Consider the following 16220-nt stretch of genomic DNA (forward strand, 5'->3'; position numbering starts at 1 on the left):
TGGAAATTTGACATTTGGAACAACTTCAACATTTGACCTTTGAGAAACATAGATGAACAACATATTCTGACCTGGCTGCTATAAGAGTTGACAGACACAGAGGATTTAAAGCAGTTGTTGCTGCAGTGGGATAAATCAGGGTCACACAGAGTGTTTCTAGGTAGTTTTAAACACATCTACTGTGAAACAAAAGTATATACCTCACACACATGGTTATGGGCTTAAAGAAAGAAGACACCTGTACCATGTCAGATATAGAGTTTATAGTTTGCATCTCAATATTACACTTTATATACATCACAGAGACTGAAATATAACAAAACCGTTTGAGATAGAAACACCGGATTTTGATAATTAATTACGAAATTATGAAAAATATGAATAACATTCCACCCATAAGGCCACTAGGTAATGTAACTGCAGGAAAGGGCTACATCTTTGTGGAGAACCAATAATGTTTTTCTAGTCAGAGTAAGACACACACACACACCCTGAGGAAGTGGTCCTGTCTGAAAAAGCTAGATCACCTCTGTGTGTGTGTGTGTGTGTGTGTGTGTGTGTGTGTGTGTGTGTGTGTGTGTGTGTGTGTGTGTGTGTGTGTGTGTGTGTGTGTGTGTGTGTTAGACTTACAGATGTGCTGACGACAGAAAACAGGAGACACAGCTTTTGAGGGAACTGTGGTGTTTTTCTTGGAATAGCATACTGATGCTATCACACAGGTGGCTAGTGGCACCTTAATTGGGGAGGACGGGCTCATAGTAATGGCTGGAATGGAATCAGTGGTATGGTATCAAATACATCAAACACATGGTTTCCTTGTTATGAGCCATCCTACCCTCGCCAGCCTCCTAGTATTCTGCACTGTAGGCACTTCAAGTAAGCTACTACTCATCTGTAAGTAATCCTACATGGATACAAGAGGCATATATCATACTTCATTGTTATAGAATTAGTTATTCACTTGAAGTAAAGTGGGTTGTGATATTAAATGACTATAAGCAGTAGACAGATTTATTCATCAGGAATGTGTGTATGTTTCAGGTTTTGTGATCTATATTACATTTTCTATGTGTCAGATAATGTTAGGCCCATCATAAGCCCAGATTTATTATATATTTCCAGTGTTGTCTAGTGGCCGTCTTTGGTGATGAATTTGACCAGATCTGCAAACTCCATCATATCGAGCTTGTGATCTCCATTTCCATCATAAGCCACAATGAACTCCTCCAGCAGCTGATCATTCAGTGCCTACAGAGAGAAAGAGAGAGAGATTTAGGATTCTGCCCTTTCAGTTCAGTACTCACACACATAAGCACAAGCACACACACACACACACCTGGACCTGGCTGAACTCATTGGAGAGGAGGCTGCGGAGCTGCTCGGTGGTGAGGGATTCTCCATCTGAGCTGTAGCTGAGGAACAGAGCTCTCGTCATGGGCCTGCTGGAGCCCTGCGGAGTGGCTGGAGGGAGATAGAAGAGGGAAGAGGGTGCGACACTTATTCCTCTTAGGAATGTCCTTCCTCCCATCCAGCAAAGACAAACACATGAGGAGAGAAAATTGGGTTAAATAACGATGCTATTTTGACTGCTCACTTTTCTCAGTTTGGGCCATGGCGACAAGACAAGAAAGAGCCAGCACTGCCCCCAAGTGGCGGAGAAATGTCATTGCAGTAACCTGTAAAAGATATTCAAAATGGGCCTTTGTATTTATTTATTTTTTATTTTCACCTTTATTTAACCAGGTAGGCTAGTTGAGAACAAGTTCTCATTTACAACTGCGACCTGGCCAAGATAAAGCAGTGTGACAAAAACAACAACACAGAGTTACACATGGAATAAACAAGCGTACAGTCAATACACAATAGAAAAAAAAGAAAGTCTATATACAGTGTGTGCAAATGGTGTGAGGATTTAAGGCAATAAATAGGCCATAGTAGCGAAGTAATTACAATTTAGCAGACTAACACTGGAGTGATAAATGAGCAGATGATGATGTGCAAGTAGAGATACTGGTGTGCAAAAGAGCAGAAAAGCACATAAAAACAATATGGGGATGAGGTAGGTAGATTGGGTGGGCTATTTACAGTTGGACTATGTACAGCTGCAGCGATCGGTTACCTGCTCAGATAGCTGATATTTAAAGTTAGTGAGGGAAATATAAGTCTCCAGCTTCAGCGATTTTTGCAATTCGTTCCAATCACTGGCAGCAGAGAACTGGAAGGAAAGGCGGCCAAAGGAGGTGTTGGCTTTGGGGATGACCAGTGAGATATACCTGCTGGAGTGCGTGCTATGGGTGGGTGTTGTTATCGTGACCAGCGAGCTGAGATAAGGCGGAGCTTTACCTAGCATCGACTTATAGATGACCTGGAGCCAGTGGGTCTGGCGACGAATATGTAGCAAGGGCCAGCCGACTAGAGCATACAGGTCGCAGTGGTGGGTGGTATATGGGGCTTTGGTAACAAAACGGATGGCACTGCATCCAGTTTGCTGAGTAGAGTATTGGAAGCTATTTTGTAGATGACATCGCCGAAGTCGAGGATCGGTAGGATAGTCAGTTTTACTAGGGTAAGTTTGGCGGCGTGAGTGAAGGAGGCTTTGTTGCGAAATAAGCAGATTCTAGATTTGATTTTGGATTGGAGATCTGGAAGGAGAGTTAACAGTCTAACCAGACACCTAGGTATTTGTAGTTGTCCACATATTCTAGGTCAGAACCATCCAGGGTAGTGATGCTAGTCGGGCGGGCATGGTCTGAAGTTGGACAGGGTTGTCTATGAAGCTTCATTGTTGGAAATGTGTGCAAAGTTGAACATGAAAGCCCAAGATAGTTGATGAAAAAATAGACTGAGATCACACCACCAAATATTACTCACTCAGACACACAGATACCTACATACCTAAAATATTTTTAAACCTCACCTTGTTTCGCTGTTCCGCTGTTCCTCTTTTTCCTCCATCTGTTTTACAGATTAAAACCTGTTCTGTCACTTCAAAACAAAGTGTTGGTATTCACTTGGCTGGTGTCCACCTGGCTGGTATTCACCTGGCTGGTATTTACCTGGCTGGTGTTTACCTGGCTGGTGTCCACCTGGCTGGTATTCACCTGGCTGGTATTCACCTGGCTGGTGTTTACCTGGCTGGTATTCACCTGGCTGGTATTTACCTGGCTGGTATTCACCTGGCTGGTATTCACCTGGCTGGTGTTCACCTGGCTGGTGTTCACCTGGCTGGTATTTACCTGGCTGGTATTCACCTGGCTGGTATTCACTTGGCTGGTATTCACCTGGCTGGTGTTTACCTGGCTGGTATTCACCTGGCTGGTATTTACCTGGCTGGTATTTACCTGGCTGGTATTCACCTGGCTGGTATTCACCTGGCTGGTATTTACCTGGCTGTTATTCACCTGGCTGGTATTCACCTGGCTGGTATTCACCTGGCTGGTATTTACCTGGCTGGTATTCACCTGGCTGGTATTTACCTGGCTGGTATTCACCTGGCTGGTGTTTACCTGGCTGGTATTCACCTGGCTGGTATTCACCTGGCTGGTGTTCACCTGGCTGGTGTTCACCTGGCTGATGTCACCTGGCTGATGTTCACCTGGCTGGTATTCACCTGGCTGGTATTAACCTGGCTGGTATTCACCTGGCTGGTATTCAGCTGGCTGGTGTCCACCTGGCTGGTATTCACCTGGCTGGTATTCACCTGGCTGGTATTCAGCTGGCTGGTGTTCACCTGGCTGGTATTCACCTGGCTGGTATTCACCTGGCTGGTATTCACCTGGCTGGTGTTCACCTGGCTGGTGTTCACCTGGACCTGGCTGGTATTCACCTGGCTGATATTCACCTGGCTGGTATTCACCTGGCTGATATTTACCTGGCTGGAATTCACCTGGCTGGTATTCACCTGGACCTGGCTGGTATTCACCTGGCTGCCGCTGTGCTGATAAATTCCTATCACAAACCACCTCTTCCTCCTCTCTTCGTCATACTCCTCCATTTAAATCATAATTCAATTCAACTTGAATGATCTCATCTCAGGAGCCATCAAGAAAGGCAATTTACACTTGAACTATTCACTAACCATGCAAACTGTATGCTTAAATAAACCTTTCTCTGTGAATGAGATACTTTTTGTGATGTTGAATTTTTTTGAATAATAATCACTCTGTCTGACTGAGTGATTATAATGATGTTACTCAGTGATTATTATAATGTTACTCAGTGATTATTATGATGTTACTCAGTGATTATTATGATGTTACTCAGTGATTATTATGATGTTACTCAGTGATTATTATATAGTTACATGCTACAGTCAGGTGTGTCTTGAGCTATTCTGGTGGCCCATTATGAGACTGTGGAACAATGATTGTCAGAACAATGGCTGCCTGGGCGGATACACTGCCATTCCAGTTCTGCCAGTTTGGAGCTTGGCAGCATATACGCACGTTGACATGCGCAAATAATACCACTCCTGTTTACCTGGCATTTAAACTGGGCAAAGTCAAGTGCTGAGAGCCATTTCCCACATATATTGTCCCATTAGTCTATGAAAATATGACAACTTTATAATATAGCCCATGCCAGACCCATCTGGAACATTCTCATATGACAGACATACTATTGGCATTGTTCGGGCACAGGGAGAGAACACATGAAAATGGAGACAGATGTGTGAGAAAGAGAGGAGAGTGAAAGAGAGAACACACATGCCCAGGTTCATGTGTTTTCTCAGAGGAGATCAGGTGTAGCTAGCAGCAGGTGTCTCTTACCTGTATGAGGCTGGTCAGGTGGCGCAGTGGCTGTTCAGTGTGTGAGGACCGGAGATTACCAGAGGGAGTGTGTGTGTTCTATTTAACTACCTGGATACTTCCTGCTCCTTCTCTGTTGCTTTGACAACAGCCACAGAGGCAAGGCTTTGTTTTCAACCCTCACTCCCTTCTCCCTCCCCTCCAAGTTAACTCCACCTTGTGGATCTAGGTGAGCAGACTATGGTGAGGACTGTACCTAGACCTCCAATTAATAATAAAAGTAACTCTAGCAGCTAGCCCTTTGGTAACCATGGTGATATTTCTGATACCTTGCTGCTTTATATTTACTTACCTTTGAGTCATTTATCAGACGCTCTTATCCAGAGTGACTTACACGAGCAATTAGGGTTTAGTGCCTTGCTCAAGAGTAATCTATCCATTTTTCACCTAGTTGGCTCAGGGATTCAAACCAGTGACCTTTCGGTTACTGGCCCAACGCTCTTAACCACTAGGCTACCTGCCGACCCATCTTACTAGAGGGCACAAAACAGACCAACAGAAGTAACAGGTTTGATTGTCCCACATGCACAGCATCAGATAAACATGACCTGCTTTTGGTCTGTGCAAAATGTTCCCTGTTTTATCACACTGCCAAGGCTATCTGGAACTTTCCACAGAGGACACGTGTCAACATCTCATGTATTGGTTCAATAAGACCAGTGTGTATAAAGAGGAGGACTGAGCCCAGTAGACTACATTAGTTCTGAAGAGGTATTGTTTCAGAATGAGGGATGCTGTAGCTCTGCTGGTGTTGTTGTTCTGTCTATCTGGGACATGGGCTCAGGGCCAGAGTGGAGGGGTTAGGGAGAATGACATCACTCTACAGGGTCACAGTGAACAGGGGGAGAGAGCAGGGAGAGTGATGCTGAACCGTTGACCACCCAGCCTGACATCTGGACTGAACTGAAGGAGCTGAGAGACATGGTGGTGGAACAGAGAGTGGAGCTGAGGAACATGGTGGAGGAACAGAGAGAGGAGCTGAGGAACATGGTGGTGGAACAGAGAGAGGAGCTGAGGAACATGGTGGTGGAACAGAGAGTGGAGCTGAGGAACATGGTGGTGGAACAGAGAGTGGAGCTGAGGAACATGGTGGTGGAACAGAGAGTGGAGCTGAGGAACATGGTGGTGGAACAGAGAGTAGAGCTGAGGAACATGGTGGTGGAACAGAGAGTGGAGCTGAAGAACATGGTGGAGGAACAGAGAGTGGAGCTGAGGAACATGGTGGTGGAACAGAGAGTGGAGCTGAGGAACATGGTGGTGGAACAGAGAGAGGAGCTGAGGAACATGGTGGTGGAACAGAGTGGAGCTGAGGAACATGGTGGAGGAACAGAGAGAGGAGCTGAGGAACATGGTGGTGGAACAGAGAGTGGAGCTGAGGAACATGGTGGCCAGAGTGACAGCCAGTGAGGGTCAGTGAGGGTCAGTGAGGGTCAGGCAGTGGAACTGAAGAGAGAGAACTCAGGTAAAGAAGGGTGTTTGTGTATAATAATAGCAAATTCAGGATATAGGGCAATTGGGACTTCAACCCGAGTCCCTGCAAGTGTCAGTCCAACGTCTTAGCCATTACACCAAGAGATCTGAAAGGAGCTGAAAGGAGAGGTGGAGGAACTGAAAGGAGAGGTGGAGGAGCTGAAAGGAGAGGTGGAGGAGAGGTGGAGGAGCTGAAAGGAGGTGGAGGAGCTGAAAGGAGAGGTGGAGGAGAGGTGGAGGAGCTGAAAGGAGGTGGAGGAGCTGAAAGGAGAGGTGGAGGAGCTGAAAGGAGAAGTGAAGGAGCTGAAAGGAGAGGTGGAGGAGCTGAAAGGAGAGGTGGAGGAGCTGAAAGGAGAGGTGGAGGAGCTGAAAGGAGAGGTGGAGGAGCTGAAAGGAGAGGTGGAGGAACTGAAAGGGGGAGTGGAGGGTCTGAAGAGAGAGAACACAGGTAAGACAAACACAGACTTTCAGAATCTCATTGTATCTAATGTGGTGTGGGAATATGTTCATTTTATGAATTTATCTTACTCAACATACAGTGACTTATTGAACTATTTTGTGCTCAGACAGACAGAAGCTGGCCTTCTCTGCTGGTTTGTCTAACTCAAGAAAGGACCTTTTGATACTGAGACCCAACTGATCTACACCAAAGTCTTCACCAACATTGGCAACACCCACAACCCACATACAGGTACTGCTACTACATATATGACATTAGTAACAGACACCTACAGCCCACATACAGGTACTGCTGCTACGTATATGACATTAGTAACAGACACCTACAACCCACATACAGGTACTGCTGCTACGTATCTGACATTAGTAACAGACACATACAGCCCAGAGACAGGTACTGCTGCTACGTATATGACATTAGTAACAGACACCTACAACCCACATACAGGTACTGCTGCTACGTATATGACATTAGTTACAGACACCTACAACCCACATACAGGTACTGCTGCTCGTTATATGACATTAGTAACAGACACCTACAGCCCAGTGACAGGTACTGCTGCTACGTATATGACATTAGTAACAGACACTTACAGCCCACATACAGGTACTGCTGCTACGTATATGACATTAGTAAGAGACAACTACAGCCCAGTGACAGGTACTGCTGCTACGTATATGACATTAGTAACAGACACCTACAGCCCACATACAGGTACTGCTGCTACGTATATGACATTAGTAACAGACAACTACAACCCACATACAGGTACTGCTGCTACGTACAGTGCCTTGCGAAAGTATTCGGCCCCCTTGAACTTTGCGACCTTTTGCCACATTTCAGGCTTCAAACATAAAGATGTAAAACTGTATTTTTTTGTGAAGAATCAACAATAAGTGGGACACAATCATGAAGTGAAACAACATTTATTGGATATTTCAACCTTTTTTAACAAATCAAAAACTGAAAAATTGGGCGTGCAAAATTATTCAGCCCCTTTACTTTCAGTGCAGCAAACTCTTTCCAGAAGTTCAGTGAGGATCTCTGAATGATCCAATGTTGACCTAAATGACTAATGATGATAAATACAATCCACCTGTGTGTAATCAAGTCTCCGTATCAATGCACCTGCACTGTGATAGTCTCAGAGGTCCGTCAAAAGCACAGAGAGCATCATGAAGAACAAGGAACACACCAGGCAGGTCCGAGATACTGTTGTGAAGAAGTTTAAAGCCGGATTTCCCAAGCTTTAAACATCCCAAGGAGCACTGTGCAAGCGATAATATTGAAATGCAGCCAAGAGGCCCATGATCACTCTGGATGAACTGCAGAGATCTACAGCTGAGGTGGGAGACTCTGTCCATAAGACAACAATCAGTCGTATATTGCGCAAATCTGGCCTTTATGGAAGAGTGGCAAGAAGAAAGCCATTTCTTAAAGATATCCATAAAAAGTGTTGTTTAAAGTTTGCCACAAGCCACCTGGGAGACACACCAAACATGTGGAAGAAGGTGCTCTGGTCAGATGAAACCAAAATTGAACTTTTTGGCAACAATGCAAAACGTTATGTTTGGCGTAAAAGCAACACAGCTGAACACACCATCCCCACTGTCAAACATGGTGGTGGCAGCATCATGGTTTGGGCCTGCTTTTCTTCAACAGGGACAGGGAAGATGGTTCAAATTGATGGGAAGATGGATGGAGCCAAATACAGGACCATTCTGGAAGAAAACCTGATGGAGTCTGCAAAAGACCTGAGACTGGGACGGAGATTTGTCTTCCAACAAGACAATGATCCAAAACATAAAGCAAAATCTACAATGGAATGGTTCAAAAATAAACATATCCAGGTGTTAGAATGGCCAAGTCAAAGTCCAGACCTGAATCCAATCGAGAATCTGTGGAAAGAACTGAAAACTGCTGTTCACAAATGCTCTCCATCCAACCTCACTGAGCTCGAGCTGTTTTGCAAGGAGGAATGGGAAAAAATGTCAGTCTCTCGATGTGCAAAACTGATAGAGACATACCCCAAGCGACTTACAGCTGTAATCGCAGCAAAAGGTGGCGCTACAAAGTATTAACTTAAGGGGGCTGAATAATTTTGCACGCCAATTTTTCAGTTTTTGATTTGTTAAAAAAGTTTGAAATATCCAATAAATGTCGTTCCACTTCATGATTGTGTCCCACTTGTTGTTGATTCTTCACAAAAAATACAGTTTTATATCTTTATGTTTGAAGCCTGAAATGTGGCAAAAGGTCGCAAAGTTCAAGGGGGCCGAATACTTTCGCAAGGCACTGTACATGTCCCTTCCCTCAGGCTATGGTCTCTAGGAAGATTCAAATCAACGTTGCCCCTTCAGTGGCTTCCTGCTCTTCCCTATATGAGGCCAGAGAGAACCAAAACAAAAGCTGTGATGAAATCAGACGCTAAATCTGAGTTCAAAGAGCCATGAATTTTCTCATAACGACCCGTCAATTCAACGTGATGTAATAACTAATGACCAGTGTCTTCTGTTCTATGTTCTAAATTTGACAACACAAGTATGCAGGGTTCTTGAATGTCCCAGTGATTCCTCTTCCTGTCTGGTCCTCATTACTGATACAGAACATCATCCACACCTCAATGTAACTGTTGAATTGTTTATTCCTTTTTGTCATGACGTTTACAAACATTCTGCCAGCATGGAAAAGTCTAAATGAGGGAGATGCTACAGTCTAAAGTCATTCAAGTGCTGTAAGGTATAAGACTGTATTTTACAACCAGGATCATTCAGGACAGACAGAACAGAAAGCATGGTTGTTACAGCCAGACCTCCGAGCAACAGATTGGATTGGATTGGACTGGACTCTCTCTTTATAAATATATGTGGAGGCTGCTGAGGGGAGGACGGCTCATAATAATGACTGGAATGGAGTGGAATAAAACACATGAAAACCATGTTCTTGATACCATTCCATTCACTCCATTCCAGCCATTATTATTAGCTGTTCTCCCCTCAGCAGGCTCTATTGATATATATCCAGTACCAGTCAAAAGTCTGGACACACCTACTCAGTCAAGGGTTTTTCTTTATTTGTACTGTTTTCTACATTGTAGAATAATAGTGAAGACATCAAAACTATGAAATAACACATATGGAATCATGTAGTAACCAAAAAAGTGTTAAACAAATCAAAATATATTTTATATTTGAGATTCTTAAAAGTAGCCACCCTGTGCCTTGATGGCAGCTTTGCACACTCTTGGCATTCTCTCAACCAGCATCATGAGGTAGTCACCTGGAATGCATTTCAATTAACCTCTCTGGGCTAGGGGGCAGTATTTTGACGCCTGGATTAAAAGCGTGCCCAAAGTAAACTGCCTGTTACTCAGGCCCAAAAGCTAGGATATGCATATAATTGGATAGATTTGTATAGAAAACACTCAAAAGTTTCTAAAACTGTTAAAAATAATGTCTGTGAGTATAACAGAACTGATATGGCAGGCGAATACACGAGGACAAATCATCCCCAAAAAAATCTGCCCACCACTGATTCCAATGGCTGTCATGTTTAATATGAAGGGAAAACCTCCCAGATTGCAGTTCCTAGGGCATCCACTAGATGTCAAGTCTTTAGAAAGAGTGTCAGGCTTGTTTTTGTAAAAAATTAGCTAGAATTTGTAGCTTTTCTAAGTGGCTCCCATTTTCGCTGTAGTGTTTTAATGAGCGTGGATGAGAGCGTGTACTTTGTTGTTTATCTCCGGTAAAGACAATAACGATTCTCCGTTTTAAATTTGATCATTTATTTACGTGTTATCGTACCTGAGGTTTGATTATAAACGTTGTTTGGCTTGTTTGGAGAAGTTTATTGGCAACGTTTGGGAGTCATTTTGTATGCATTTTGAAGGAGGGAAACCAGTGGATTATTGAATGAAGCGTGCCAGCTAAACTGAGTTTTTGGAGATATAAAGAAGGACTTTATCGAACAAAAGGACAATTTGTGATGTAGCTGGGACCTTTTGGAGTGCCAGCAGAAGAAGATCTTCAAAAGGTAAGGCATTTATTTTATTGCTATTTCTGACTTTCGTGGCGCCCCTGCCTGGTTGGAAAATGTTTTTAATTATTTTGTGTTCGGGGCGCTGTCCTCAGATAATCGCATGGTGTACTTTCGCCGTAATACCTTTTTGAAATCTGACACAGCAGCTGGATTAACAAGATGTTAAGCTTTTTTCTGATGTATGACACTTGTATTTTCATGAATGTTAAATATGACTATTTCTATCATTTGAATTTCGCGCTCTGCAATTTCACCAGATGTTGTCGAGGTGGGTCGCTAGCGCCACGTCTAGCCCAAAGAGGTTTTAACAGGTGTGCCTTGTTAAAAGTTAATTTGTGGAATTAATTTCCTTCTTAATGTGTTTGAGCCAATCAGTTGTGCTGCGACAAGGTAGGGGTGGTATACAGAAGATAGTCCTTTTTGGTAAAAGACCAAGTCCATATTATGGCAAGAACAGCTCAAATAAGCAAAGAGAAACGACAGTCCATCATTACTTTAAGACATGGCTCTCATGAGGACCGCCACAGGAAAGGAAGACCCAGAGTTACTTCTGCTGCAGAGGATAAGTTCATTAGAGTTAACTGCACATCAGACTGCAGCCCAAATAAATGCCTCACAGAGCTCAAGTAACAGACACCTCAACATCAACTGTTCAGAGACTGCATGGATCAGGCCTTCGTGATTGAATTGCTGCAAATAAACCATTACTAAAGGACACCAATAAGAAGAAGGGACTTGCTTGGGCCAAGAAACACAAGCAATGGACATTAGACTGGTGGAAATCTGTCCTTTGGTCTGATTAGTCAAAATTTTAGATTTTTGGTTCTAACTGCAGTGTCTTTGTGAGAAGCAGAGTTGGTAAACAGATGATCTCTGCATGTGTTGGTCCCACCGTGAAGCATGGAAGAGGAGGTGTGATGGTGTGGGGGTGCTTTGCTGGTGACACTGTCTGTGATTTATTTAGAATTCAAGGCACACTTAACCAGAATGGCTACCACAGCATTCTGCAGCGATACACCACCCCATCTGGATTAGTGGGACTATCATTTGTTTTTTAACAGGACAATAACTCAACACACTTCCAGACTGTGAAAGGGCTATTTGATCAAGAATGATGGACTGCTGCATCAGATGACCTGGCCTCCACAAATATATTTGTTAAACACTTTTTTGGTTACTACATGATTCCAAATGTGTTATTTCATAGTTTTGATGTCTTCACTATAATTAGAAAATAGTTAAAATAAACTTTTGACGCGTACTGTATATACAGTGCCTTGCGAAAGTATTCGGCCCCCTTGAACTTTGCGACCTTTTGCCACATTTCAGGCTTCAAACATAAAGATATAAAACTGTATTTTTTTGTGAAGAATCAACAACAAGTGGGACACAATCATGAAGTGGAACGACATTTATTGGATATTTCAAACTTTTTTAACAAATCAAAAACTGAAAAATTGGGCGTGCAAAATTATTCAGCCCCTTTACTTTCAGTGCAGCAAACTCTCTCCAGAAGTTCAGTGAGGATCTCTGAATGATCCAATGTTGACCTAAATGACTAATGATGATAAATACAATCCACCTGTGTGTAATCAAGTCTCCGTATAAATGCATCTGCACTGTGATAGTCTCAGAGGTCCGTCAAAAGCGCAGAGAGCATCATGAAGAACAAGGAACACACCAGGCAGGTCCGAGATACTGTTGTGAAGAAGTTTAAAGCCGGATTTCCCAAGCTTTAAACATCCCAAGGAGCACTGTGCAAGCGATAATATTGAAATGGAAGGAGTGTCAGACCACTGCAAATCTACCAAGACCTGGCCGTCCCTCTAAACTTTCAGCTCATACAAGGAGAAGACTGATCAGAGATGCAGCCAAGAGGCCCATGATCACTCTGGATGAACTGCAGAGATCTACAGCTGAGGTGGGAGACTCTGTCCATAGCACAACAATCAGTCGTATATTGCACAAATCTGGCCTTTATGGAAGAGTGGCAAGAAGAAAGCCATTTCTTAAAGATATCCATAAAAAGTGTTGTTTAAAGTTTGCCACAAGCCACCTGGGAGACACACCAAACATGTGGAAAAAGGTGCTCTGGTCAGATGAAACCAAAATTGAACTTTTTGGCAACAATGCAAAACGTTATGTTTGGCGTAAAAGCAAAACCTACAATGGAATGGTTCAAAAATAAACATATCCAGGTGTTAGAATGGCCAAGTCAAAGTCCAGACCTGAATCCAATCGAGAATCTGTGGAAAGAACTGAAAACTGCTGTTCACAAATGCTCTCCATCCAACCTCACTGAGCTCGAGCTGTTTTGCAAGTAGGAATGGGAAAAAATGTCAGTCTCTCGATGTGCAAAACTGATAGAGACATACCCCAAGCGACTTACAGCTGTAATCGCAGCAAAAGGTGGCACTACAAAGTATTAACTTAAGGGGGCTGAATAATTTTGCACGCCCAATTTTTCAGTTTTTGATTTGTTAAAAAAGTTTGAAATATCCAATAAATGTCGTTCCACTTCATGATTGTGTCCCACTTGTTGTTGATTCTTCACAAAAAAATACAGTTTTATATCTTTATGTTTGAAGCCTGAAATGTGGCAAAAGGTCGCAAAGTTCAAGGGGGCCGAATACTTTCGCAAGGCACTGTATATATCTCCCTCTCTCTCTGTCTCTCACTCTCTCTCACACACACACACGTACACACATGCATTCAAGGAAAAATACACACTCTCACACACACACACACTCAATATACTGTATGAATACTGACAGTCTGAGCCTTGACCCTGTAAGATCTATCTTTTTAGTAATAATCTGTTGAGTAAAAATGTATTATTGCCAGTCATAATAATCATAAAAGCTATGAATAAAAAGCTATAAAACAGTATAAATATTCAGCCAGCTCAGATGAGAATGATAAAATAAGTATTATAATTTTAATTCAGGTGAACACACACACATCCTAAATCTTCCCATTGACATCAACGCATGATTTACGCAAAATCCTTTCTATCCATAATGTGTAAATCCCATTCATCTCTATTTTGTCTGAAAATATAGAATAGATATTTATACCCTCTTGATTTGTAATACATGTTTGAAGCTTATGAGAGAATCGTCCACAATGTGAGCATTTTGGTTTGGTTTCAAACAATAAGATCTATGTGAAGTGCAGGTAGCATGAGTCCTAACAGATAACGTCCACTCATGAGCCCTTTACCAGTTAACATCGCACTCATGAGTCATTTAACAATAAACGTCCCACTCATGAGCCCTTTAGCAGTTAACGTCGCACTCATGAGTCAATTACCAGTTAAGATCCCACCCATGAGTCATTTACCAGTTAACGTCCCACTCATGAGTCATTTAACAATAAACGTCCCACTCATGAGCCCTTTAACAGTTAACGTCCCACTCATGAGTCATTTACCAGTTAACATCCCACTCATGAGTCATTTAACATGTAACGTCCCACTCATGAGCCCTTTAACAGATAACAGTTAACGTCCCACTCATGAGTCATTTACCAGTTAACGTCCCACTCATGAGTCATTTAACAGTTAACGTCCCACTCATGAGTAATTTAACAGTTAACATCCCACTCATGAGTCATTTACCAGTTAACATCCCACTCATGAGTCATTTAACATGTAACGTCCCACTCATGAGCCCTTTAACAGATAATGTCCCACTCATGAGCCCTTTAACAGATAACGTCCCACTCATGAGCCCTTTAACAGTTAATGTCCCACTCATGAGTCCTTTTCAGATGCAACACAGCAACAGTTGGAATCACAGAATACACGTATCCTGATGTAACCTGCAGAACGCTTTATAATCCCCTGGATTCCGGGACATTGACATTCTTCTATTCTGCATAATGTACATCATCAACAGTTGCAGACATTACAAATGAAACCTAAACATAAACAAGTAAACATCAAGTTGATGAAGGGTCTTTCCACATCATTCCACTCCATACTTCTTCAGTTACCTAAATTGGTGGCGCGTGATTGGATGGTAACCCTTCTGTGCGGTGGCTCCTCTGTGCTCCGATTGGCCACCAGCTCCTGCAGCTGCAGTGCCCCTCCACCAATGAAACAAAAGGCCGGGCACACAGGGGCAGAGCAATCCACATGCCCCTCCCACAGGGTGCGCAGCGAGTGGGCGTCGTAGAACGTGACCCGCCCCTTTTCGAAGTCCAGACAAACCCCCAGGCGCGGAGGCAGGGGGGCAGTAGGGGGGCCATGGTTGTTCCCATGGGTACTGTGGTGTAAGTTTGCTGCCCCCTGGGGTAAGAGGACCTTGCCCATGCCCATGGTGAGGAAGCAGAAGGGAGGGGAGGAGTCTGGGGAATCCTCAGCCCCACTGTCATGGCCACTGTCTGGATCATAGCTGGAGAGAGGGAAGGGAGAGAGAGAGGAGGGGGAACGGGAAGAGAGAAGGGGGGATGGGGAGTGAGGAAGAGGGAGGACGGGGGAGACTGAGTTTACTTGGTTAGTTTTAGTGTCACTGGAGCCACTTCTACCTCCCTCTGTCCCCCTCCCTCTACCTCCCTCTGTCCCCCTACCTCTACCTCCCTCTGTCCCCCCTACCTTTACCTCCCTCTGTGCCCCCTACCTCTACCTCAACCCTCACAAGGCTGCAGGCCCAGATGGCATCCCCAGCCGCGCCTTCAGAGCATGCGCAGACCAGCTGGCTGGTGTGTTTACGGACATATTCAATCAATCCCTATCCCAGTCTGTTGTTCCCACATGCTTCAAGAGGGCCACCATTGTTCCTGTTCCCAAGAAAGCTAAGGTAACTGAGCTAAACGACTACCGCCCCGTAGCACTCACTTCCGTCATCATGAAGTGCTTTGAGAGACTAGTCAAGGACCATATCACCTCCACCCTACCTGACACCCTAGACCCACTCCAATTTGCTTACCGCCCAAATAGGTCCACAGACGATGCAATCTCAACCACACTGCACACTGCCCTAACCCATCTGGACAAGAGGAATACCTATGTGAGAATGCTGTTCATCGACTACAGCTCGGCATTTAACACCATAGTGCCCTCCAAGCTCGTCATCAAGCTCGAGACCCTGGGTCTCGACCCCGCCCTGTGCAACTGGATACTGGACTTCCTGACGGGCCACCCCAGGTGGTGAGGTTAGGTAACAACATCTCCACCCCGCTGATCCTCAACACTGGGGCCCCCACAAGGGTGCGTTCTGAGCCCTCTCCTGTACTCCCTGTTCACCCACGACTGCGTGGCCACGCACGCCTCCAACTCAATCATCAAGTTTGCAGACGACACTACAGTGGTAGGCTTGATTACCAACAACGACGAGACGGCCTACAGGGAGGAGGTGAGGGCCCTCGGAGTGTGGTGTCAGGAAAATAACCTCACACTCAACGTCAACAAAACTAAGGAGATGATTGTGGACTTCAGG

At 44.1% G+C, this 16220-nt stretch overlaps 2 protein-coding genes and 1 pseudogene across 3 annotated transcripts in view; all 3 read right to left on the reverse strand.

The window, feature by feature from the left end:
- Positions 1–241: 241 nt before the first annotated feature.
- LOC149984882 (uncharacterized) lies at positions 242–4909 on the reverse strand. 2 transcript variants are annotated; one of them, XM_090190375.1, is made up of 5 exons: positions 4770–4886; positions 2918–2955; positions 1595–1676; positions 1337–1461; positions 242–1248 (listed from the first exon to the last, which is right to left on the reverse strand). In XM_090190375.1, the coding sequence occupies exons 3-5, from the start codon at positions 1665–1667 to the stop codon at positions 1129–1131; spliced, it is 318 nt and encodes a 105-aa protein (XP_090046501.1). In that variant the 5' UTR covers positions 1668–1676; positions 2918–2955; positions 4770–4886; the 3' UTR covers positions 242–1128. The 2 variants fall into 2 exon arrangements, with proteins under 2 accessions (XP_090046501.1, XP_090046499.1); XM_090190373.1 differs by lacking the exon at positions 2918–2955 and having other exon boundaries at positions 4770–4909.
- On the reverse strand, positions 2963–4112 carry LOC149984883 (uncharacterized; annotated as a pseudogene).
- A 4464-nt stretch (positions 4910–9373) lies between the features above and the next one.
- The window catches only part of LOC110536202 (tripartite motif-containing protein 46), a 33011-nt gene continuing 26164 nt past the window's right edge, over positions 9374–16220 (reverse strand). Inside the window, exon 12 of the mRNA XM_036939652.2 lies at positions 9374–15176. Within this exon, the coding sequence (XP_036795547.1) occupies positions 14768–15176 (409 nt within the window). The 3' untranslated portion in view covers positions 9374–14767. The remainder of the gene's footprint in view (positions 15177–16220) is intronic.

This window comes from Oncorhynchus mykiss, chromosome 2 (genome assembly GCF_057628025.1).
Source record: "Oncorhynchus mykiss isolate SJ-2025 chromosome 2, ASM5762802v1, whole genome shotgun sequence".
In the NCBI taxonomy this organism is placed as follows: domain Eukaryota; kingdom Metazoa; phylum Chordata; class Actinopteri; order Salmoniformes; family Salmonidae; genus Oncorhynchus; species Oncorhynchus mykiss.